The 25,950-nt window shown below is 41.4% G+C and overlaps 1 protein-coding gene across 2 annotated transcripts in view; it reads right to left on the reverse strand.

The window, feature by feature from the left end:
• Positions 1–3,213: 3,213 nt before the first annotated feature.
• Metap1 (methionyl aminopeptidase 1) overlaps positions 3,214–25,950 on the reverse strand; it is a 30,486-nt gene continuing 7,749 nt past the window's right edge. Inside the window, exons 3-11 of one of the 2 annotated variants that reach the window (XM_031375649.1) lie at positions 25,268–25,377; positions 22,808–22,868; positions 18,943–19,034; positions 17,813–17,896; positions 14,754–14,892; positions 13,250–13,381; positions 10,957–11,100; positions 6,936–7,001; positions 3,214–4,781 (exon numbers count right to left, since the gene is read on the reverse strand). In XM_031375649.1, the coding sequence (XP_031231509.1) occupies positions 4,618–4,781; positions 6,936–7,001; positions 10,957–11,100; positions 13,250–13,381; positions 14,754–14,892; positions 17,813–17,896; positions 18,943–19,034; positions 22,808–22,868; positions 25,268–25,377 (992 nt within the window). In that variant the 3' untranslated portion in view covers positions 3,214–4,617. Of the gene's footprint in view, positions 4,782–6,935; positions 7,002–10,956; positions 11,101–13,249; positions 13,382–14,753; positions 14,893–17,812; positions 17,897–18,942; positions 19,035–22,807; positions 22,869–25,267; positions 25,381–25,950 lie in introns of both variants that reach the window. The other variant, XM_031375648.1, reaches the window with a different exon arrangement.

Below are 25,950 nucleotides of genomic sequence, written 5' to 3' on the forward strand. Positions count from 1 at the left end.
CCCCATCACCAGCCAGGAAGCTATTGGCCTGTGGGAGTTGCTAACAGAAGGGAAATCAGACTTAATGGTAGGACACCTGGGGTCATATCCCAGGGCAGGCCTCCACTAACTAGCTGGGCAACATATATTGGACTCAGTGGGTTTAAAAGCAAAGTCGACTGGGTGGGGAATTGTGGGTGCTTAATCCCAGCATCTGGGAGGCAGAGGCGGGTTTAGCTCTTGTGAATTTGAGCGAGTTCCACAACAGCCAAGGCTACACAGTGAAATCCTGTCTCTAAAAACAAATCAACAACAATGTATGACCTAATAGTGACAGCTGGAGCTGAGGGGACTTGCTAGGGGTGGGGCAGTGGACTGTACACTAATGAAAGTAAAGGGATAATATACTTCTGTGCTTCTTTGTAAAATGTCAATAAATAAATGTAAACAGAATGCTAGAGTTGGGAAAAACAGTCTGGTAGGGCAAATGCAAGGAAATAGTGGATTCAAGAAAGGATATCCAGGGCTGGCGAGATGGCTCAGTGGTTAAGAGCACTGACTGCTCTTCCAAAGGTCCTGAGTTCAAATCCCAGCAACCACATGGTGGCTCACAACCATATCATAACGAGATCTGATGCCCTCTTCTGGAGTGTCTGAAGACAGCTACAGTGTACTTAGATATAATAAAAAATAAATCTTTAAAAAAAGAAAGGCTATCCATGAATGCTAAAATCATTGCATGAACGTGATATCCATATTGTCTCCAAGGAGCTCCTCCCAATCTACTTGTCTAAAGAAGTCACAAGGGGGAAGAATAGGGAGGGACAGACACCAAGTGACAGCTCGTATGGGACGTAGTGAATGCAACATGACATCTGTGAGGTCTTCTGTCAAGATTTCTCAGTGTATCCTCATGAGAACCAAGGCTTGTATATGCAACTGACAAAATTTTTCAAGTCTTAATTTGCTAAAACACTAAGGACAGGGGAATTATTCTAGAACAAAGAGAACTACTGCTACGTGACAGACAGGAAAGGAAGCTGAGTCTGTATAACGGAGTCTATATATGGTAATTACTGGGAATTAGACTGCAAAGCTCCATGTGCTAGCCAAGCACTCTATCAACTGGTTATACCCTGGCACAAACACCCTTAAAGAAATATAGGTTGAAGTAGCAAAAGGTAAAGTACAATGCCCTTTTACTGTGTGCAAAGATCCAGGCCCAACCCCAGGGCTAGGTCAGGAAAAAGTATACACACAGACACATGAAGCAAAGGTAGCAAAACCCACCAAGAACAACATTTTACTGTTTAAGTGTGTGTGTATGTGAGGGGGGGGGTGGGGAGGGAGAGAGAGAGAGATATTCCCCCTGGAGTTCTGCCTTTCTTCCTAGATCGACTGGCCAACTTGCACACAGAGACCAGAGAAGCGTGCAGATGTCCTCTACCACTCGGTGCTATGTTCCTTCAAGGCAGCATCTCCCTAAGCCTGGAGCCCATTTTCTAGCTATGATGGAAGCCAGCAAGCCCCAGCACTCTGCTGAGATTACAGGCCTGGGTGGGGCATGTGGCTCTTACCTGGGTGCTAGGATCACAACATTGGTGCTCATGACTGTGCATCAAGCAAATACTGTAGCTACTAAGCTAGCTATCTCTGTAGCCCAGGTGTGTCTATTTTTCAGAGGATTCTGTCCGTTTTAACCAAACCAGAAGTGATTTAGAAAACACTAATTGGCAATAGGAAATCCCTAGCCTTCTTGTCTGTAATTTAAAACACGTGGGAGACAAGTATTTTATACATGTTGGCGTAAGGGCTCTAAACTACTTATCAGCAAAAATTATAAAATGAAGGAATGTGATGGTTTATTTTTATTGTCAACTTCCCTGGATTTTGAGTCTCCTTGGAGACACACTTACGGGAGTGTCTGGAGTGTTTCTGGAGTTTTTGATTGAGGTGAAGAAAGAGACCCATGCTAAATGTAGATGGCACCATCCTATGACATAAGAGGAAAAGGAAGAAGCCAAGCAAGCACCAGCATCACCGTCCTACTTCCTGGGGACACGGGGTGACCAGCATCACCGTCCTATTTCCTGGAGACACAGGGTGACCAGCATCACCTTCCTACTTCCTGGGGACACAGGGTGACCAGCATCACCGTCCTACTTCCTGGGGACACAGGGTGACCAGCATCACCTTTCCTACTTCCTGGGGACACAGGGTGACCAGCATCACCTTCCTACTTCCTGGGGACACAGGGTAATCAGCATCACCTTCCTACTTCCTGGGGACACAGGGTGACCAGCATCACCGTCCTACTTCCTGGGGACACAGGGTGACCAGCATCACCTTCCTACTTCCTGGGGACACAGGGTGACCAGCATCACCTTCCTACTTCCTGGGGACACAGGGTGACCAGCATCACCGTCCTACTTCCTGGGGACACAAGGTGACCAGCAAGCAGGTGGATGCTCTACCACCAGGCCATTCTTCCAAGATCCACTGTGTCCCTTTCAGACTGTAAGCCTACATACAACTTCCCTTAGGTTGCATTTGTTGCATGTTGTCATGCCAACAAGAAAAGCACTAATACAAAGCATAGGCATGTTTTTCTTCTTTCAAATTATAACTACAGAAGTGCAAGGACAGGAGGAAAAAGAAAGATCAGCTTACAAGTTAACCTGGATATGTTGCAGCAGAGTAGGGCACTTGCCTACCACACCCAAGGCCACCAGTTCAATCTCAGCCTTGACAAGAAAGAGTTAATTAATACATTAACTTACTGTGGTTGTACAAGAATGAAAGTAGATGTTATATAAACTAAATCTAATACTTTTAATCCAGTATTAATTCAAGATTAGACGAGCCTAGTTTTAAAAAACCAAGGAAAGCATTCCCGCCAGCATGTCTGACCATCTTTTCACAAAACCACACCGAGGTTTTGCTCCTGGAGCTGTATTTCCTGATGATATAAACTGAACACCCAACCCACCTCCATTACTAATTCTATTGTCAAAGTATAAAGTGTTCGCCTACATATGCCACACCCTTGGTCTCAGCAGCTCTCCTGATACAACTACACTGCAAATGGTGCCGGCACTTTGCTGGACTCAACACCACGTAATCCTGGTACAAAATACCTGAAAAGGTGCTCCAATGGCAATGAGGTTAGATTATGAAATTAGCCTCATTCCCATCGATTCCCTCTGAAATCCCAACAAATACAACTAGAGGAAGTGGGATAATCATTCAAACGTTTAATCTCCCTTTACATATTATATTAACATTCATATTACAAGGCATTCCATTCACAAATATTACAGTTTGATAAAAACTTTAAACGCACACACACCCAGAAGTCTATACCAGATTCAATCACTTTACTAAATCATTAAAATAAAGTCATGAAAACATTATCATCATTCTCTTAAAGCAATAAGGTCTGAGGCACTCTGGGAAAGATGTCTTGAAGTATGTGTCAGTGGTATCAAATTATACTAAAGTCATGAGACACCCAGCGATCAAGGACACTCTCATGACAACTGTATCATCGGGTGTGTCTCCACTGCGTCCACTCGTGTCTGAACCACCATTGAGGAGCACAGATTCCGGCACCGCGGTCATTTCTGATGAGACTCTCAACAAGACATGCATACTGAGTGTTTACAGTACTGCAACAAGTTCCTTTCTCATTCGGCCAAGTTCACTAATGGTAAACTCACAGCCACCCATGACAATGTCCACACCTGGGGACATTTTGGAACTCTACCCCGTCACCTGCCACAGGACAACTGCCTCTTCTCTGAGTGCTCCGGAGGTGTACCCTTACATCGGAAGGTCCTGAAGACAGGGAGCATCTTCCCTCACATCTGCCCAAACAGAGGTCTGAAGAAGCAGTGCACTGTAAACTACCCCACAGCTGCCGGCCACTGCCTGCAGTACAGCTATTGTTACCATACACCAGACCTTGAAGTCTGATAACTTCTCAAGTGAATCTTACCACTCATTCACTGACACAGTCCACACTGAGGGCTTCCCTGCAGATATACAAGATAAATAAACAGCATGGGGGCGAGAGGAGACCAGGTTCCAACTAGGAATTACTCACTAATGAGTTAGGGATCCGTTTATGAGAGCAGATATCCTGTCAAAGCAGAATCAACCCAGACCAAAGGTCATATAGTGTTCAGTAATCACATATGGAATTTAAAATGTATGCATATATATTTCCATTTATATCAATATATAATAAAAATCTGGAGCAACATGTTGCTAAAGTTTCAAGATTTCTCATCTTCACCTTCCTCTTGGAAAGCAGCTGGCCCTTGGTGGCTGGTCTGTGGCAGTGATAAAGCAATGAAAAGCAGATTTAGGTCAAAGTGCTCAAGGGGCAAAGAAGAAAACACAGTACAGAAAACCGAGGGGGGGAGGCCAGGGACGGAAGGAATTAAGCAATGTTTCCTTTATTCTTCTCAGCTTTCAGACCCAAAAAGCTCTTGAGGACACACACCAAATGCTGTAGTCCATTCTTATCCACAGTCAAAACAAAATGAGTGATTTAAAAAAAAAACTTCATTTCCATACTTTCAATAAAATGCACAGTACGAGATGGTGTTCGTATGTTAGGCATCTTGAGAGAAATTAAAACTGGGACATGAAATGAGGCCGAGAGCTATCGAGTCTCCGGGTGAGAATTTCACAGCCAGTGTCCGTGACCAGCAGGGTGTGCTCAAACTGAGCAGATCGCTTCCCATCCCTCGTGACTGCGGTCCAGCCATCTGGCCAGGTCTCATCCTGCCATCCACCTGAACAAGCAAAGACAGTTGCTTAGTCCTGTCCCTCACTCCTAAACAGACGCTGGGTCAGTCCACATGCAGAGGATGTAAGGAGTCAAATGTACTGCAGAGACCCTCTAACTCTTCATTCTCACTCCGTCTGCAGCACAGTGAAGTAACAATGGCCTCTTGTGTATCGCAATAGCAAATCAATATGGCATTTCCAAAATAAAGGGATCAGACCTCCTTTCAGCAAACTCATGGGAACTCCTCCCACAAAACCCAGCAGAAACTCAGAAGTGGCAACTTTGCAGAATAAGGGACTGAACTATCCCAGTTTACAAAGTGAACATGAGTTTCTACACTGCTATAGCAAGTCACTCCTGAACTGTAAATAATTGATAGGCACACAATTAGAGGTTAACAACAGATTATACTATAAAATCCTTATAATCAGAGAAATAGTGGCAAAAAAAAAAAAAATAGGGTTTTTTAGGGCTAACAAAATATGAGAAGACAGCTCAGTTGGCAAAACATGAGGCCCCGAGTTTCCTACCCAGCACCCACGTAAAAAGCTAGTAGGCTCTGGGGTGTTAGACAGACACCTCTCCTGGGGCCTCCTGGCAACCAGCCTAGCCTAATTGGCAAACCCCATGTCCCAATGAGAGACGAATTTCAAAAACAAAGTAGAGGGCTCCTAAGAAACAGAATGTGAGGTCGGCCTCTGGTCACTAACTCTTCACAGCTGGAGGACACAGCTGGAGGCCTGGATAGGGTGTGCTTCAACAAAGGGCTCAGGACACATTGGCCAGCAGCCCTGACATGCTGCCCTGCTTACACCCAGAGAAGAACTAGCACACGTATCTCCCATTATAATCTGATAAATGGTCCCAACAACATGCCCACCATCACAGCCCGTGCCATCACAGAGGAGCATGAGACTGGCTAGCAAGATTAGTGTCTGTGATGTGCTTTCCTTGTGATACAGCAACACAACTACAAGACTGGAAGGCCAGACGACTCACCAGTCTGGCAAATTTTGCCACATAAGCCACTGCATGACCTAGGTCAAGTTACACTTCAAGGATCTGTTTCCTCTTCTAACAGCTTCCCCAAAATGGAATTAACCTGCACAACTGTGTGTCTCCTCTTCACCCTCCGACATCAGGCAAGAACTTCTACAGAGGCTAATGTAGGATCTGGTCATTACAACTCATCATTTGCTAGGATCTTTATAAACCACATGTATCATCTTGTTAGAAACCCTTAGGATGGGGGCTGGTGAGATGGCTCAGCAGGGAAGAGCACTGACTGCTCTTAGGAAGGTCATGAGTTCAAATCCCAGCAACCACATGGTGGCTCACAACCACCCGTAATGAGATCTGATGCCCTCTTCTGGTGCGTCTGGAGACAGCTACAGTGTGCTTACATATAATAAATAAGTAAATAAATCTTTAAAAAAAAAAAAAAAAAAAAAGAAACCCTTAGGATGCTCAATCCTCTACACATTACCAACTGAGTGCAATACGGCGAATGAAGCAAAAGGAAGAAAACAGAACCAGTTACTGATCTGATGAGGAACCAGAAATAAATAAAAATTCAGCAAATGTGACAAGGTTTGCTGAGTCAGCAGATAAGGGAGCTTAACCCCTTGACTACCAACCTAAATTAGATAGCTAGGCCACACATGGGGGAGAACCAACCTCCACACATGCTCCACCCTCTATATCCAATGTGTGCACTTGCAAACATCGGATACATAAAAATCTAAAGGAAAAAAGAAATGTTATAAATTGTGGTAGTTTGAATATGAATGGCCCTGATAGACTTATGTGTTTGACTAATTGGTCCCCCGGGAATGGCACTACTAGGAGGTATGAAGTAGGTGTGGCCTTGTTAGAGGAAGTGTGTCACTAGGGGTGGGCTTTGAGGTTTCAAATGCTCAAACCAGGCCCAGTGTCTTTCTCTTCTTGCTGCCTGCCAATATGGATGCCGAACTCTCAGCTCCTTCTCCAGCACCATGTCTGCCATGTTCCCTGCCATGACAATAATGGACTAAAACTCTCAAACTATAAGCCAGCCCCAATCAAATGCTTTCCTTCTAACAGTTGCTGTGGTCATGGGGTCTCTTCACAGCCATTAACCCTAAGACACAAATAGAGTATTAGAAACACATATACTCACCTTCACAAATCATTGGCTCAATTGTAAACACATGACCCGACTTCATTACGCCAACTGCTTTATTTTCTGAAATTAAAAGAAAATGTCTCAAAAGACATCAAACCCAATAGGCATTGAGCTAAGTAGCTCATTGTTTAGTCACACAGGACTGGCATGTCCAGTAGTCCCTCCATTACTCTCAATTCTCCCAGTCTGTCATTCAGCACAAAGGCTATCACCAATAACCACTACTTGCAGTCAGTTTACTCTCAGCCTGTGCTCTCTACAATAAAATACAGGGATATCCACAGGCTTCAGATACAATCACCATTCTTAATTAACATAAACACAATATTTTCTGCTAATGCAGATTAGAAAAGCCAAGCACTGCCGGGTGTGGCAGAGCAAACCTTACTTCCCACCACTAGGAGGAGGGGGAGGGGCGCGTTGGAGGTATTATTGGTTATCAAACAGAATCCCAAAACCCATCACCCACCCACTTATGGAAGTTTGAGTGACATGTATCATATACTGGAAACTTCTCTCCTCTTTGGGAAAGGGGAGCATGTTTGTATAATAGAGCACATATTACAGAAACAAAGGTTTGTAAACAAAATTTTATCAAAATGGAAATAAAACTGTGGATAGTAGGCTATTTGTTTAAATGATGAGGAGACATTTCTTTCTACCTGAAAACAAATTGCACTTCACACTCTAAATTTACTTTGGCCTTTGCCCAAGTTCACAAGTAATATTTTTCAGGACCACCATGAGACATATACAGTCCTGCTACATTTCCAAAGGCCAGAATTTAAAACCAGGAACAGTCTTTTTGGAAGACCCTGACAAATATGGACCACTGGCTTAAATTTAAATTTTTTTTTCTTTTTTGGTTTTTCGAGACAGGGTTTCTCTGTATAGCCCTGGCTGTCCTGGAGCTGACTCTGTAGACCAGGCTGGCCTCAAACTCAGAAATTCGCCTGCCTCTGCCTCCCAAATTTAAATTTTTAAAGTATAAAAAAATGATGACGTTATCAGCTACCTGAACATTTGCCCAAGGTGGTCACCAGAGGGCAGACATAAGACTCTTTTCCTGCTGGAGGTTCTGCAGCAGCCAGAAACAAACTGTACAAACACTCCCTGTACCTACTCCAGCAAAATTCAAAACTAAAACAGTGGGTATTAGGGACCTCAATAACTTACCTAACTTTTAAATCTTAGGACAGATGAAGTATAATGGGTTCCAAAGGGTCCAGGACTAAACCCCACTGATTACAGTGTAAAAGCACTCTGCACCACAGGCTACCTGCTCCAGGACAGAGCTGCTGCAGAAACGCTTCTGTCCAGTCTGCTCCACCACTCCCACTGTGTCTAAAAGGCTCTAACTTCTACTCTCCGTGTCAGAGAACACTGAATCAGTTTCCGTCATGTTAACAACTCACTCAGCAAACACAGGTTACCTGAGGGGCTGCCTCAAGTCAACAAGTCAACTTAAGCCGAGGAATAGTGGCACACACCTTTAACCCCAGACTTGGGAGGCCAATGCAGGAGGATCTCTGCAAGTTAAAGGTCAGCCTGGTCTAGTGAGTTCCAGGACAAGCCAGGGCTATACAGAAAGATCCTGTCTTTAAAAAGCAAAAACTTAAAAGCTTGTACCTTCTACAGCAGTCTCAGTGCACATGCAAATGTAGGGTGTGGTCACCATGGTCTCTACCATGGCGACCTGGAAACACACCAAATATGAGAAATAACACACTGCTTCCTGCTTCAGTTTCCTTTTAAATTTTTTTCTTATAATTTTCATTTTTATTTTATGTATATGGGTATTTTGCCTACATGTATGTCTGTGCAACATGCATGTGCCTAGTGTTTACGGAGGCAGAGGAAGGCATCAAATCCCCTGGGAGTCCTATATGGGCTCTCTGGAAGAGCAGCCATTAAACCATGTCTCCAGGCCTGCTTTCTTTTATAAATTAAGTCAATGTGTTAATATGAAGCAGGTGTCTCTGCTGCACCACCACTGACTCGCCTGCTCCCACGAAGGGCACCATCTTCAGCCTTCCTAACCCATCCTTAAAGCAGTTGTTGCCTCTGCATTTGGAAAGACAAGTGCAGACCCTCTCTGCAGCCTTACACACGGCGCTCCTGGTGAGAGCAACGCTTCAGTATTGCATGGAATGGGCACCCAGGTTACTTCAGGGTTTTACATACACAGTTGCTAGTTGTTTCCAATGTGCGTGCAATGATATGGTCAACAAGTGAGTGCTGACGGATTCCCTGCATGCTGTACCACAGCAACACTCCAGCTTCTGCAGGGTTTCCTCTCATTCTACTTCTTCATAGTCATGCACCTAGGATGCGGCTGGGCACAGCATCACTGCCCACGAGACCAGTTATTCTGAATAGTTTCCACTACAAGACAACCTAGACACCTTTGCCAATTCAGCCTTTCCAAGCTACCAGCTTCATGGCATTTATTTGTGCGTGCGTTTGTGTGTGTGTTGCGTGTGTGTACATTTTTCCTCTTACTTTACAAAAGTACCACACCTTTGTATGATGCACTGTGATCATACGCAGCCCACTAGATTCTGTCTCTGCTTCCTAATTAGTCCCTCTCTGCATTTGTTTCTCTTTCCCTAACTTCCTCAGAGCCCATGTGAACAGTCACAGTTGCTATGTGTTCCAAGTTTCCACTGTGGTGTCATATCTAAGTAAGAACACCTTTACAGCTTCCTCTCTGTGTGCCTTTCCTTCCTCACACTGCCTGTTCCTGGCCCTCAAAGCAACCTCCAGCCAAGCTTAGCTTGGGTCTCAACTCGGGAGTCTACAGGACTCGGTCTACTGCAGTGCTTTCTCATCTCTTCCACCACATGCTTCAGTTAATCCACAAGACTCAGACTAATGCTTCAGTCCTTACTGTAGGGAGCATAAACACAGGAGAAAAGACGACTTCAGCGTCAGAGAGAACCCAGATCCCAAAGGTCAACCCTGGCATTTGTTCATCAGACTGCATACTTCTGAGCAATGACGTGTCTAGGTGGGCAAGTACAGCTGAAAGAGACTGAAGATGTAGCTCAGAGGTACTGCTTGACTAGCAGGCACAGTCCTTACTTCAACTCAACACTGGAATAATAAACAAAGCTGAGAAATGATGATTTAGAGATGTGATGATCAGATGTGTATCACCATCACTGTCATTCCAAACATCAGGTCACAAATGTCAGGCAGAATTCTAAGTGCTTTCAATGTATCAATTCAATTGTTAATAATTTCTGGATGTCATCATTCCCTACTACTATACAATGACAAAACTCAACACAAGGACATTACTTAGTGTTTTCATAGAATTTCTGAGACACAGAGGGAGAATGCTGTAACTGCATACACACAATCACTCACGGCAGACAACCTAGACACCTTTGCCAATTCAGCCTTTCCAAGCTCCTCCTGCAAACGGCTGGAACACATCTTACAATTTAGTGATTTTCTTCTACACCACTCTCAACTTGAAATAAGCACCTCATTCTCCTTTGTTAAACCAATAAACAAACAACTCCCAGAAAATGAAGTAAGATGAACTGATTTCACCAAAGAAATCAGAAAACTTATAGGAAGACTATGTACTGACTGCCAAAATCAGTTTGCATTTCTCCAAAAGTACTCAGCTGTGTTACACTTCCTATTTATTTCCCTTGTAGTCAGATATAATTAAGCACTGAAGACCTGCAAATAGAAACAAATATAGGTGGTTTATGCCAATCCCAAGATGGCTGACTAAAACTCTAAGCACCTCCTCTCCTCACATACTACCTGTTGACAAGGAGACAATCCCAGGAGAGCCCGAAAAGATGAGTTAAAGACCACCTACTTTAGACTATCGTGTGAGAACAACTTCAGCTTGACTTGTGTTTGAACAGGTAACACCAGAAGGGAAAGGGTATACTCACAGCTTATACATTACTTCAGTGAATACCTAGCAGAAGACCCTGACTTGAGTATTTGTTCATAAACAGAAATAACCAAGTATTTGGACAGCACTCACTGGCATAGTGTGGTACATTGGGAGCTGTATGGAAAAGTTTGTGGATCCCATGTCCACAATAGCTTCGAACAACTGAGAATCCATTTGCTTGGGCGTGTTTCTGAATGATGTTTCCCAGTTCTCTGTATCGAACACCAGGCTTCACTGAAAAGAAGAAGAAAGGCCTGTGAGGAACAGTTAACAAACAGTTGGTTTCCTTGTGGCAAGGATCATGGTGAACACTATTCCTTCATGCCTCAATCTACAATGAAGGCCCAGGGAAATCCAGATGGCCAGTAACTGACAACACTGATTCAAAATCAGGAATACATCCTTTAAGGCAAAAGAGGAGAACACCCAAGGTCAGGGAGAGCACCTTCTGTTTACTCTAACAACAAACACTAAACAAGTGAATGGAAAACACATTTTTTTATCCTTTCTCACTAAGGGCATATAGCCAGGGTCCTCTAAAAGAACAGAACTTACTTACTTACATATTTATACACACACACACACACACACAGAGAGAGAGAGAGACAGACAGACAGACAGGGACTTATTAGAACAGTTAAGTTAGCAGGCTGTGGTCCGACTAGTCCAGTTATGACTATCTATCAACAAAAGGTCCCAGATGTCTCAGCAGGTGGGTTTTGGTGTAGGCTCTAACCCCAGTGAAGGAGCAAGGAGCGGCTTACCAGCTAGGCAAGAGCAAGCAGACAGGGATAACTTCCCTCTTCCATGCCCTCACTCTTCAGCTTACTAGGCTACCTCATCCAGCGGTTTCAGTAAACCTGTCCCTAAAGGATGCAGATCTTCCCCATGTAATTAGTAATATAACTAAATGTCTGAGGAACCAGCCACAGGGATATTTTAGTCAACATTTCTGAACAAATTATTTGGTTAAAAACCTTAAAAATAGTGAAAAACTGAAGCTCTCACAAATAAAAACATTAAGGCTCCTATAATATCACCTAAAATTCTGAAGCTTTTAAGTGATCAACATCTTGGGGGAGGAAACGTCCCCACACTGAGCCTTATCATTTTGCCTTAAGCCATGTGGCCTTTATGTGGCTCAGTGAAAGCTTCATCATCTCCTGTATCAGATAGCACACTGAACCATCAAAGCGGGTTGGGGTTGTTGGACTTAACCATGCCTTTGTCAAACAGTTCCACTCTACTCGATACTCTGCTGATGACGGGTCAGAGTTTTGCTGGGAATAGTGTGTACTGCACAGCAAATATAAAATTTCAAAGGTTGTAGAACTTCCTGGAAAATTGCTCCCAAGTTCTCCTTTTATCAGTAGTCCCTATAAGCCTTTCCTGTTCTGCCATCCCAAAAAACAACAAAAAAAAGGCTAGGACAAGCATTTATACGAACAAAGCCTGAGAAAGATCCTAGAAAAATGCACTTATATGCAGTACTGTAATAGCAGGAAACCACCAGTGACCAGAATAACATTATACAATCTTAATACCTATAAACTAAGAGAATGTGATAAGGAAAATGACAGCAATGATGATCCAGGGCCAGTGAGGCAGTGTGGTGATGAAATAAATGCTGCCCAGCGTGCACAAGGGTCTGCAGGTTCTCTCCACTAGACAGGAGTATATGCTGCAAAGCTCTACCCCCAGAGCTCAAGTCACAGGCAGGAACCCACAAGTTGTCCTCTGATGCACAGGCACACAGTGGCTTATATGCCCATGTGCACACATATATAGGTCTAATTTTAAAAAGTGTTTTAAAGGAGGTACAACTATATATGCAGATAAATAGACTAATTTGGAAGGTGTTAGTGGGAGCTAGCGAGAAGGCTCAGTGATGGAGAGCAGTAGCTACTTAGTCTTCCAGAAGACCCGAGTTTGATTCCCAGCCCCGACATGGCAATTCACAACTGTAACTCCAATTCTAGAAAATTTGACACCCTCACACAGATACACATGCAGGTAAAACACCAATGCACATGAAGTAAAAAAAAAAAAATAAAATAAAATAAAAAAGAGAGAGATTGAACATTCAGATTCTAACCTAACTAAGCACATACATTACTTGTATTCAGTTTAAAGAAGAATAAAAAGAGAAAAAGACCCTAAAAGTACTAAGGATACTGCAGTGAAGAGCTACGAACAGCAACAGGAGAGGCGAGTATAAAGAAGGCTCCATCCCCATCCTCCCAAGTCCCTGCCCTGTTTCTCCTATGAGAACAATGAAAGTGAAAAGAATCTAAAAGTCAAATCAAAAGTTGCTGGGCATTGAACACTGGTGGCTCCGGTGCACTGCAGCGCAGTGCCAGTAGGTGTGGCAGCTAGGGCTGACCTGCATCGATGGCTTGCATCAGGCACTCATACGTAGTCTGAACAAGTTTCCGTGCTCCTTCATCCACATCTCCAACAAAAAAGGTCTCATTTAGATCCCCATGATAGCCATTTCGATAAAGAGTGATGTCCACTGGAGAGGAAAAAGGCAGATATAAAGCCTGTGTTCATTTCTATTTTAAAATCCAGCATAACATCCTCATGCAACTGAATGAAAACAGTGCCATCTGCATTCTCAACTTCAGCCATCAGTGTAGCTGCCTAAGAGAAAGCCTCAGGCGAGCCTCGGCTGAAGTAACTGCAGAGAACAGGAACACGGCCATGCAGCACATGACGGATGAGGGAGGGTTCTATGCTAGTCATGAGGGCCTCTGTGGCAGAAGAACATTACATACAAGACAGCTGTTCAGAGAAATAATCCGGTTAGTGACACTGATTGAGAGCTGTACTAATGTGGTGTAAAGAACCTACTGCTGACCTGTCCAACAGTATCACCCATGAGTTTCTTAAGTCAAGTCAAGGTGGTGGTTACTCCTCTAACCTTTGTGTTACTACTGCAGCAGCACAGCACATCTCTTGCCAAACTAGTTGTTACTGTAGCTCTCAAGCTTCACTGCTGAGTGGGACTGTTAATTACTTCTCTCTAGGGGACAGTCCTTCACTAATACACTCAATCCCAAAGGGAAGTGCTACTGTGGCTCCTCTACACAGGCAGTGTTTCCAAGACAGGACAGCACAGGAGTCCAAAGCCACTCCATTTTTAAAAGGCACTGCTGTAGGAGTTTTTCCCTTTACTTAAGGTCTTTATGAATTACAACTAAGGGTCTCTCCAAAAATCTCTCCTGAAAGCCTACCCTGATCTTTTCATAATCATCAGTAAATGTTGGTAAGAGAAAAAAGTATGTAACAAGCTCACTATTAGTTCTACACTGACATCTTCTGCATGCTACCAATCACATGTAAAATAGGCCATAAAGAAATACAGATTGTTTAGAATGCATACTACATATATGCTGAAGGCAACATACAAATACAATCATTAAAAATAGGTCTCCTCCTGGGCGGCGGTGTTGGCTATCTTTAATCCCAGCACTTGATGGGGCAGGAGCAGGCAGATCTCTGTGAGTTCCAGGCCAACCTGGTCTACAAAGGCAATTTCTGGACAGAAAGACCCTGTCTTAGATGACTGACAGATAGATAAGTAGATAGATAGAATAAGTAAATAAATTAAAAAGTAAATAAATATAATAAGAAAGAGAGAGGAAGGAAAGAAGGAAGGAAGCAAGGAGGGAGAGAGGGAAGGAGGGAGGGAGGGAAAAAGAAAAAGAAAAAGGAAAAAAGGAAAGGAGAGGAAAAAAGAAGAAAAATAAGAGTTCCTTCAATTTTGAGCAACACTTGAGTTTTAAATAGGGAAAATTCAAGTCAAGAAAACAGAAACCACTTAACAGACTCCTGAAAATGTGAAGGTTTTCCTCACAATGATAAATGTCGCACACATTTCTTACCATTAACAATATCACCTTCTTGCAAAGGCCGCCTGTCTGGAATCCCATGGCAGATGACTTCATTCACTGAGGTACAACAAGACTTTGGGAAGTTATAGTAATTCAGGGGAGAAGGATAGCAATTTCTTGCAATGCATGCCTGTAGTAGATGAAAATACAGAGAAAATAATTTGGAATATACAAAAGGGAAAATTATGTATACAATGAATCAGATCAAAATCTAAAGAATTTTGTGACAGATGTTACTATAAAGAACTGATATTATATTTTACTTGAGAATATTGATAGGTGTATAGGTATAAGTATGTGTGTGCATGTGTATGTACATGAACTGAACACACACACCATGTTGTTGCCCCCCCAGGCTTTCTTTAGAACTTATAGGCCAAGAAACTGGGACTCTGGGCATATGATGACACCATGCCTAGCTGGCAGAGAGTATCTTTTTCAGTGTCTAGTTGGCTGTATGCCAATTAAATTCACTGTATGCATACGAGTCTACTGGTCTTCATGCAAAAGTGAACCAAATTGACATAATACAAGTGTATACAAATGTCATGTGAAGATTCTACTCTAATTTAGCCACTGTGTGTCAAACATTTTCAGAAAAAAATAACACGTATTAACAGGTGCTATCAACAGGCCACTAAATCCACACAAAGAGAAAATGAGTATGTATATAATTAAGAAATGGTAAAGTGCCCACTGCAACATTTGCTACTACTACATTCTGTGGACTTAGAAAACAGCTGTTTGAATCGTTCCATAGCAGCCATTAGTGTGCTATAAGTTCTGTGTCCTACTACTGTGTGGTTTTCAGTCTAGAAACTTTCTAACCAGTATACAAAATACTAATTGTAGAATAGTCCATAATTCTACTAGCGATTCCACTACTTCTAGAAATCTTTAAGTAGTTAGTCTACTTAAAGTTCTACCTTAAGTCTACCTGAAGTTCCCTCAGGTAGAAAATCCTCTCACGGGAAACAACTGCAGCCCTCTGGTGCTTGCCTGAAGTAGATGTACTTCTGCAGTTATCGTATCAGATTCCAGCCTCTGTAAGTCACATGACCTTGGATAATTATAACATGGAGGTGACAGTAGCACCTACTTCCGGAGGACGCTGCCATCAAATGACTATGAAGGCACCTGGCCCACACCAGGTGCTCACAATGCCTGCTAATGATTGTTATTATACAAGATCCAATCAAGTCCACCTCAAGCCAGCACAACAACTGATTCAGGAGGTAGAGGCACTGGCGAGCAGCCTGACAGTCTGAGTTCCATCCTCAGGACCCCATGATAGGGCAGAACTAACTGTCTTGAGTTTTTTCTGACCCACCCCTACACATATCCAACTCCAACCCACACAAAGCAAACAATGTAAAAAATTCCAAACTGTCAAAACAAAAAACAAAAACAAAAATAAAAACTCCAGCAACAATTTTAATTTTTTTAAAATGCTTTTAGAAGCTCAAGGCGTATGGTCAAATTCTTTTAGGAAAGCTGTCCCCATTTACAATACCATCATCATCGAAGTAACATGGGAATGTCAGCTTCATCCTTACCCTACTTCATACATAATGGATAGATAGTGACATCTTTAGAACCCAGTGTCCATGTTTAAACTACTTAACACTTTTCTATGAACTTAGACATAGGAATGGATGCACTAGTCCACATCTTAAAGACTCTAACAAGCAATCTTTATTTTAAAACAAAAAGACATATCTGTGTCATATATACAAATATTTATCTTACCTACTTCTTGCCTTGTTAGTGAGATTTATTTCTCCCCATAGGCTCATCTATTTGAATGCTTAACCAGCAGAGAGCTGGGATTCTGGAGGGTGAGGAGGTCTGGCCTTGCTGGAGGAGGTATATCACTGGGGGTGGGCTCTCCCCTCCCCTTGATTCCCCCATCTCTATCTCTCTCTCCCCCTCCCCTTGATTCCCCCATCTCTATCTCTCTCTCCCCCTCCCCTTGATTCCCCCATCTCTATCTCTCTCTCCCCCTCCCCTTGATCCCCCATCTCTATCTCTCTCCCCCTCCCCTTTATCCCCCATCTCTACCTCTCTCCCTCCCCTTACCCTTATCACAATGGTAATGGACTAACCCTATACAACTGTAAGCATGGGCAAATTAAATGCTTTCTTTGTTAGAGCTGCTATGGTCATAACATCTCTTCACAGGAAGAGAACACTAAGACCAGATCCTTCCATCTCATGTTTATTGCCTTTTTTCTATGTGGTCAAAAGGAATATTGATTTCTAGTTTCTGCAGCTTATTCTATATTTCAGAACACCTGGCATAGCAGTACAGTTTGTTGGAAACACTGGTTAATCAATTCTATAAAAGCTGAATAAAAAGGCTGGGGTTTCAGAACAAGCTATCTTAAGCGCCCTCTCAGATCGCTGCATCTCACACACCGTCTTGCCTAAGTCCTCTGTGGAGGACATGATAACTCAAGTCCTGGCTTGCTATCTAAATCTCCAGACGCTCCGGTCCTTTGTGCTGTGGAATGTTTGCACAGAAGCCGCACACATCCTCCCATATACTTGAAACCATCACTGTAATCACTTACTGTTACACTAAGTACTCCCTATTAGCTAACAGTAGCAAGGAATGAGGAATACAAATATGTTCATACAAACTCAAGTTATTTTTTCCCAAAGATTTTCAATTGCAATTGTCAGAATGTACTTACCAGTATAAAAGCTATAGAAATGCTATCCACATTTGAAACAATGCAAAAATAAGCTTTTAAATTAGTTTAAAAATTATTTTGGGTATTATAAAATGAAGTTTAAAAAAATCTAATAATCGGGCTGGAGAGATGGCTCAGCGGTTAAGAGCACTGACTGCTCTTCTGAAGGTTCTGAATTCAGTTCCCAGCAACCACATGGTGGCTCATAACCATCCGTAATGAGATCTGACGCCCTCTTCTGGTGTGTCTGAAGACAGCTATAGCATACTTAGATATAATAATAAATCTTTAAAAAAATTTTTAAAAAAAGTCTAATAATCTGAAGCTTCTGAAATAAGAAAGTAAAGTTCTTACTAAGTGTACAGCGTGGTCGATTTCTTCAGTAGTTACTCCCGCTTTGATCATACCCGCAGCAATGTCCAAAACTTCTCTGGCAAGCTGAAAAGAAAAACTAAGTACAGTCAAGATGAAATAAAATAGAACCTATACACTGTACTGTCTTTGATTTTGTGAAAAATTAGTCAAACAAAGTCATCTGATATCATTTTGTCTGCAATATTAAATGTTAGAAATATATAAATGTAAAAACAAATCTATATAAAAGTTGGAATGAATAGACTCACTAAAAAGTAAACTTCTGAAGATGTATATCTTAAATGAGGTAAACAGTCAACTGACAAATGTCTAATCCGACATGTCTAAAATAGGGGAGCGTGAGGAAAGCAGGAATCATAGCAAGTGAAAAAATACAAAATTCTCTAAATAACTAGCATTAAATCATTTTTCAAATACTACACAAAAGTTCAAAGTGAACATCTAAGGCTTTTCTCATTGAGAAAAGATATATGCACATGATTCCAGCTAACGAGCCCAGCCATCCTTCCATACTCCAACTAGTATCTCACAAGACTTTAGTCTAACCCTGTGGGAGCCTTGGAGTCTGCCCTACACTAGAATATTTGTAAATACAGAATGACAAGTATCATCAAAAGTTCACTTTAAAAATAGTGCTGCAAAAAGAAAAACAAACTAGGTGTGGTGGTGCTCACCGTTGATGCCAGCACTCAGGAGGCAGAGGCTGGTAGATCTGAGTTCAAGGCCAGCCTGGGCTACATAGTGAGTTCTAAGATAGCCGGGGCTACAGAGAGACACCCTTCAAAATATAAGCAAATAAAATAATAATAATAATAATAACAACAACAACAACAATAACAACAACAACAATAATAATAATGCAAGCTCACGGGCAGAGTAAAGTCATGCTCACCTTTCAATCTTTCTAGTCAGTAAATGTCTATGCAAACAAACAATACGAAGTTGATCAAAGAAAATGACTATGGACGACCTGCTGTTAGTTTTATTTTAAAATAGATTATTTAACTAGAGAGAAGGGATGGGTCCTAAGAGTTTACAATGTAGACAAATCACAGACTTCCTGTCTGTGCCCTTAGCCCTGCTCCGCCCATGAGGAAAGAGTAACTTACCCTACACACAAGCCGCATCCCTTCTATATCTTCAGAGGAGAGTAGTTTAATCTGAGAAGTGCCTTTAAGAGCCTGTTCAGACTCAGACATTCCTGGAATGGAAAATGAGGGAATCAAAGCACAAGCCACAGAAGAGCACGATTCAGCAGCACATTGGTCACTGAGCATGGCAGCAGCCGGCTCCTGAGCACACTACTAGTTCACATGGTAGTTTATTTTCCTAATAGTTTCAACACAAGAAGGAAATAAAAAAGAAATTATAAAGAAAAAGACTTGTAAAATTTCCTCTAAGAATCACTATTTACAGAGTACTTACTACACGCCAGGGAGGATACTGCTGGACTCGCTAACTAATGCATTGGACAAGAACAGCACACGGGACAACTGTTTTCACAATGCATCTACACACCAACAACTAATCAACTACAGTGTTGCTGTAAAACCAGAACCTACGTCAATGCCACTCAAACTACTTCTTAGTTACTTACTTTCTTAGGGGTTTTTTGCTTTTTTTTCTTTTAGTTTCATACGCACAGATATTCTGCATGAAAGCCTTGAGGCCTTGGAGACCAGAAGAGGGCATCTGGTCCCCTGGAACTTGAGGTTGTGAGCTATCAGGAGGGTGCTAGGAATTGAACCAGGGTCCTCTTGAAGAGCAGCAGTGCTCTCTTAACCACTGAACCATCTCTCCAACCTAGCTTATGACTTTGAGTAGGCTATAATTAACATTTGAAAAGTGAAAAAGGAATAGAAAGTATCAGATTCTATATTATGCAGCCCCAGATAAATACTGCTGCAAAATATCTGATTATTGTTCTTATGCACAGAGATCATGTCATAAAACCCATTTCTCACTTGGGTTATAATTAAAAGTTTGGGAAATACTGCCCAAATAATCTTCATTGATGAAATTAGTCAAATTCAGTTTTATAAAGACTTTTAAAAAACAATCAACACAGCAATTATTTCAAATCTTGGGGTGGAGAGGTGTGTAACAAATCAATCCTGTTTGCATTCTCTGAAATTAAAAAATGAGCAAACAAATTTTTCTGCAGCTTTTTTCTGTATATGCCACATGTGCATGCTGGTGCATGGAGGCCAGAGAGAGGACTGGATCCCCTGAAACAGGAGTTACGGTGAGTTGGATCCTCTCAGAGCTCTGACAGAGCTGCTAACCACTCAGCTAGTTCTCCAGCCCCCGATCCACATCAAAAGATAGGGCTATTAATTCAATATTAGAAAATAAATGACTATCCAAAATGATAATCCTCATAACATGGGCAGCTACCACCTTAAAATATAAACATCAAATCAAGAATGAACATCATAGAATGATTATTATGTGGCACAATACTGTTCTGGCAATACTAGGAAGAGAACAACCATAACACTTAAAGGAATAGATAAAAGCTTTGTCAATTTCAGATATCACATAGCCCAAGAAGAAAAGAAGCACCTGGTACACGGATGAAAATAAGCACTTATCGGGGCTGGAGAGGTGGCTCAGTGGTTAAGAGCACTGTCTGCTCTTTCAAAGGTCCTGAGTTCAAATCCCAGCAACCACATGGTGGCTCACAACCATCTGTAATGAGATCTGACGCCCTCTTCTGGTGCGGCTGAAGACAGCTACACTGTACTCATAAATAAAATAAATAAAAAAAAAAAAAAAAAAAAAAAAAAAAAAAAAAAAGAAAGAAAAGAAAAGAAAATAAGCACTTATCAAGTTAGCAGTTAAGATGTCAAAATCTGTGACTTTACCAGAATACAAACAAGCTAAAAACCACTAAAGTGTCCAGAACAAATATAAAAATAAGAGCTTCAAAAAGGAACTCTGAGAACACCACTATAATACACAAAAGGTTAATAAAACAGAAAGCATGCCCTATTCTTGAATAGAGCACAAGATATTGATTCTTCCAAAATTAATCTGTATTATTAGTTAATTAAAAAAATGGCAACAAGACATTTTTAGAAATCAAGACAAGCTTATTATAAATGTAATACAGTAAAAGAAACATACAACACCCAGGACAGTTCTGAGAAAAGGCAAAGGTGATAGCAACAAGGCATACACATATGAAAACACTGCTAATAGCCAAGTCTGGCCATGGCCATGATTAGTCAAACAGATTAATCACAACACCAACCAAAGACATGTAAGAATTAAATATAGGGCTGGCGAGATGGCTCAGTGGGTAAGAGCACTGACTGCTCTTCCGAAGGTCCTGAGTTCAAATCCCAGCAACCACATGGTGGCTCACAACCACGCGTAATGAGATCTGACGCCCTCTTCTGGTGTGTCTGAAGACAGCTACAATGTATTACGCCGCCACCGCCGGAGCTCACAGCCATCTGTACAGCTACAGTGTACTCATACACATAAAAATAATAAATAAATCGTTAAAAGAAAAAGAATTAAATATAATAACAACAAGACATATTTATCTTACTACATAAACACAAACGCTGAAAGTATGCCATTATATAGTGACAAAGTAGTAGTGTTCAGCTGAGGAGACAACATTTCTATCATATATATATATATATATATACATATATATATATCATTGTTAATGTATAAAGAATATTTTAGAAATGGGGGATCTAGTAGTATAATGGAAAAAGAAGATACAAAAATGAACAGACATGCAAAAGGATAGAAAATATAACTTTTAATACATGAAAAGACGTTAAACCTTATAATTTAAAGATGCAAGCTACAAAAAATATATGCAATGTTTTAACTTTCAGGTTTACAAAGACCAGACAAACTTGACAGCAAACAATGTGATGACAATGGGAGAAAAGCCAATTTCTCCTGTTTGCTTTTCTCAATTGGAACACCTGACGAAGTACGTGTCACCATTGCACAGGGGTCATGCTGGAACTCACCAAATCATTCCAATTTTCATATATGTTCTCTCAGAGAAGTGTGCTCATGTTTTCAATGAGAGTAATAACCGGCAAAATGCTCTGAAATTTCTAGTACCTCAAAATAAAAATGTCTATACCCTTCAATCCAAACTGTTACTTTAGGCAATTAACCTAAAAAAATGTTCTTCCTTACAGGTAGGCAAAGATGAAAATACAAAAATAGAAACTAGAGTCAAACTCACGGAAGCAAGCCTGCAGACAATCGAATCTAACCACTCATTAGTAGGGGCCTACTTGATGATTATGATACACCACATCACAAAATTAAAATTACAGAACCGAAGAACTTACATGAACTCATATGGGAATACGTTCAAGGTAATAGATTAACATTAAAAGGAAACTAAAATGTAAAAGTTATATGCACACAGTCTGCACATAAACCTGTGCTAGCTCTGATGTGTACTCACAATATTTAAAGCAGCTACCTCTAGGGAGCAGGGCTTCTTTTCAATGTATAACACTATTCTCAATTAGTGAATTAGATTATATACTATACTCAAAAGAGAATAATAAAATTACAAATGTCCACATTATTCTATCATTCCTACTGCCTTTTCCTTATATATCTACAAATGTATTTAACTAAAATTTGAGATTACATACAGAAAAATAATACTATGGCTCCATGAGTCTTAAAAGAGCCAGGCAGCTAACTAAACTTATCCCTCCCATCCGGCAGTGCATTTACAAAATACTGTATCTTTTTTAATGTAGCCTTTAATAGCCACCTAACATTGTTTTCAGAACTGGATATATTCCTAATGAGGAAAAAAATCTTTACCTTAAAAGTTCTAATGTGGCTTTAAAAAAGGAAACTATGTTTACATTCTATGTCCCCACTGAGAACTCTGTACAAGAAGAGCATTCCTGGCCACGATAATCAAGCCCACAAACTGCAAGCTGCAGAAGTGAGCCACGCAGGACTTACCTAAGGGATGATCAGCATAGTCCGGCCTCTGGATATAACTGGGCACTGGCCGTGTTGGCATCTAAAAACGATAGTGAAGTTCAACACCTGTTAACTACTAACGAAAATAAAACTGGGAAGACAACTGAAGAGTCAAAGCTTTTAATAAAGTTAGTTTTGGCTGACATTTTAGTATCATAGCATGCATGTCTCCCTCACTGAGAATAAGTTTATTTCCTAGCCTCAGTGACACATGTGTTTGAGAAAGAAGAATGGCCAAGGCTGTCCATGCTTTAAGATTAGACACAAAGCTGGAGAGACGACGGCTCATTGTTTAAGAGTCAGCTCTTCCAGAAGACCTAACTTCAATTCCGAGCGTGCTCATCAGGTGGCTCACAACCACCTGTAACTCCAACTCCAAAGAGGCCGACCCGATACCTCTGGTCTCTCCTGATACATGAATCATTTGCTCATATCCACACAGAGATATAAACACATAAAAATTTAAGTAATAGAAGCAGTAAATCTTAAAAAAGAAAAATTAAAAATCACCAGCAGGAACCCTGTTGCTCTAAGCTGTCTTAGAGTGAAGTAAATATTCCTAGAGGGAGAATACAGAAACCTTCTTATGTATCTGGTAGTTTTCCAAATTTTATGTTAAAGACATATTTTTTTTAAGGTACCAATCAAATATGCAAGGATAGCACATTTCAACAAGTGAATTCTTACATTAAAACTCTTAAGTGCAGCGCCTTTAATCCCAGCAATTGGGAAGCAGAGGCAGGCGGATTTGAGTTCGAGGCCAGCCTGGTCTACAGAGTGAGTTCCAGAACAGCCAGGGCTACACAGAGAAACCCTGTGTCGAAAAAAAAAAACAAAAACAAAAAAACAAAACAAAACAAAACACAAACCTCTTAAGTGCAGCCAGAGGCTATGGTTGCACACACCTTTAATCCCAGCATTTGGGAGGCGATGGCAGGTGAGTTTGAGGCCAGCCTCATCTACACAGAGTGAATTCTAGAACTGCCAGAGCTATGTGGAGAAACCTTGTCTCAAAACAACAAATTGCTCTTGAGTCCTGTGAAGAAACCAATCTTGTACTGGAGTGGAAGCCTCACCTGCTGGCTAGCATTCACAGTTGGGAAAGGAACCAACAGTCTTCCCCAGCTATGAAGAGTAATGAGCAGCCTCACTCCATGGACCCCGATCAGAAGTGGCAGGAATGCTTTGGAGTAAAGACTATCACTGGCTTTAAGGCTGTCCCCACCCAGTCAGAGGTGTGGACACCTGCAGCAAGACAGCATTTGCTGTACGTGAGAGGCCTGTAACTGCATGCATATAACTTGTGCAAGATCAAACCAGCCAAGACTGTGGTGTGGCTGGAGGAGGGAGGCCTCATGAAGCCTCACCCCTGGCAGAGGAGCTCTAGGCACCCAACGCCTTTAGGAATGAGTCCCTGATAGTGTGCCTGTGCTCTGGTGGGTGGCCCTACCAATGGCACAATGGCAACACTAAATGGACTCCATGGAGTTGAGAAGGAACTGTAGTAGAGAAACAAACAGGGCTGGTGAGATGGCTCAGTTGTTAAGAGTACCAACTACTCTTCTGAAGGTTGTGAGTTCAAATCCCAGCAACCATATGGTGGCTCACAACCACCCATACTGAGATCTGACGCCCTCTTCTGGTGTGTCTGAAAACAGTTAAAGTGTAGTTATTTATAATAATAAATAAATCTTTTAAAAAAATTTTAAAAAAGAAACAATGAACAATGGAGGAGTTTGAGCTGAGTCTGATCAAAACATACAGTGTTTATGCATGAATCCTCAAACAACTAAAAAAACCTTTTGAGTCCTACAGAAAGGAATAGGAGTGGTACCTGAGCCATTCTAATTAGGTTACGATGGGTCATATTAAGAAAACTGTAGGGCTGGTGAGATGGCTCAGTGGGTAAGAGCACTGACTGCTCTTCTGAAGGTCCTGAGTTCAAATTCCAACAACCACATGGTGGCTCACAACCATCTGTAATGGGATGTGATGCCCTCTTCTGGTGTGTCTGAAGTCAGCTACAGTATACTTATCTATAATAATAAGTAAATCTTTGGACCAGAGCAAGGTCCTAAAATTCAATTCCCAACAACCACATGATGGCTCACAACCATCTGTACAGCTACAGTGTACTCACATACATAAAGTAAATAAATCTTTAAAAAAAGAAAATTGTAGAAAAGCAGTAACATATACCATTCTTCTATAAAATTAATAAAGTTTTAGTTTTTACATCTAAAAACTTTCCACTTCTTCCACAACTGCCAATTGTCCCTACTAGCCTAAATAATACAGCCTGAGAGCTAGAGTGTACATTTCCTTCAGAGGACAACCCTGTTCATGATTCACTACTGGAATAAAAATTACAAGCACCAATCTCAGAAAACTGAAAATTGCTTTACACAATGCTACAGTCTAATTACTTTACATCCTTACCAGTGGATAGTGTGGTCTGAGTTTACCAGTGTATCGATAGCCTGCCCATGGATCAGTGTTAATGTCACCTTCTACAGTCCAGGAACATACTTCTCGCTTTGCCTTTTCATCTTCTGGAAGAAAGAGAGATGATGGATGTGAAAGGAAAGAGGGAAAATGATGCTTCAGACAGAAGGCTACTGAACAGCAGCTTACTTTAATTCTCATTTAGTGGAACAAAAATCCAGCAAGCATCCAATCTAACCTGAGAAAGCATTCCGACCCTCTCCGATCTCAGTGTCGGGGAAGAAGCACCCCCTAGACACGCGCTGTACAGTCTCAAACAGAATGGCTTTCAATGATAAGTATATGCTCTCTACAATGTCAATTCATACAGTTAATTTTAAGATATCAAATAGGGCCCGGCAGTGGTGGTGCACGCCTTTAATCCCAGCACTTGGGGGGCAGAGGCAGGCAGATAGATTTCTGAGTTCGAGGTCAGCCTGGTCTATAGAGTGAGTTCCAGGACAGCCAAGGCTACACAGAGAAACCCTGCCTCGAAAAACCAAATAAATAAATAAATAAATAAATAATCAAATAGGAGCAAAATCTTCCCATCTGAAATCAGACTTAACAGCTGAATTCTATTCTCTTGAGATCAGTGATCTTAAATCACCCCAAAGCAAACTTACATAAAAAAAAAA

Source organism: Mastomys coucha, unplaced genomic scaffold, assembly GCF_008632895.1.
Source record: "Mastomys coucha isolate ucsf_1 unplaced genomic scaffold, UCSF_Mcou_1 pScaffold16, whole genome shotgun sequence".
In the NCBI taxonomy this organism is placed as follows: domain Eukaryota; kingdom Metazoa; phylum Chordata; class Mammalia; order Rodentia; family Muridae; genus Mastomys; species Mastomys coucha.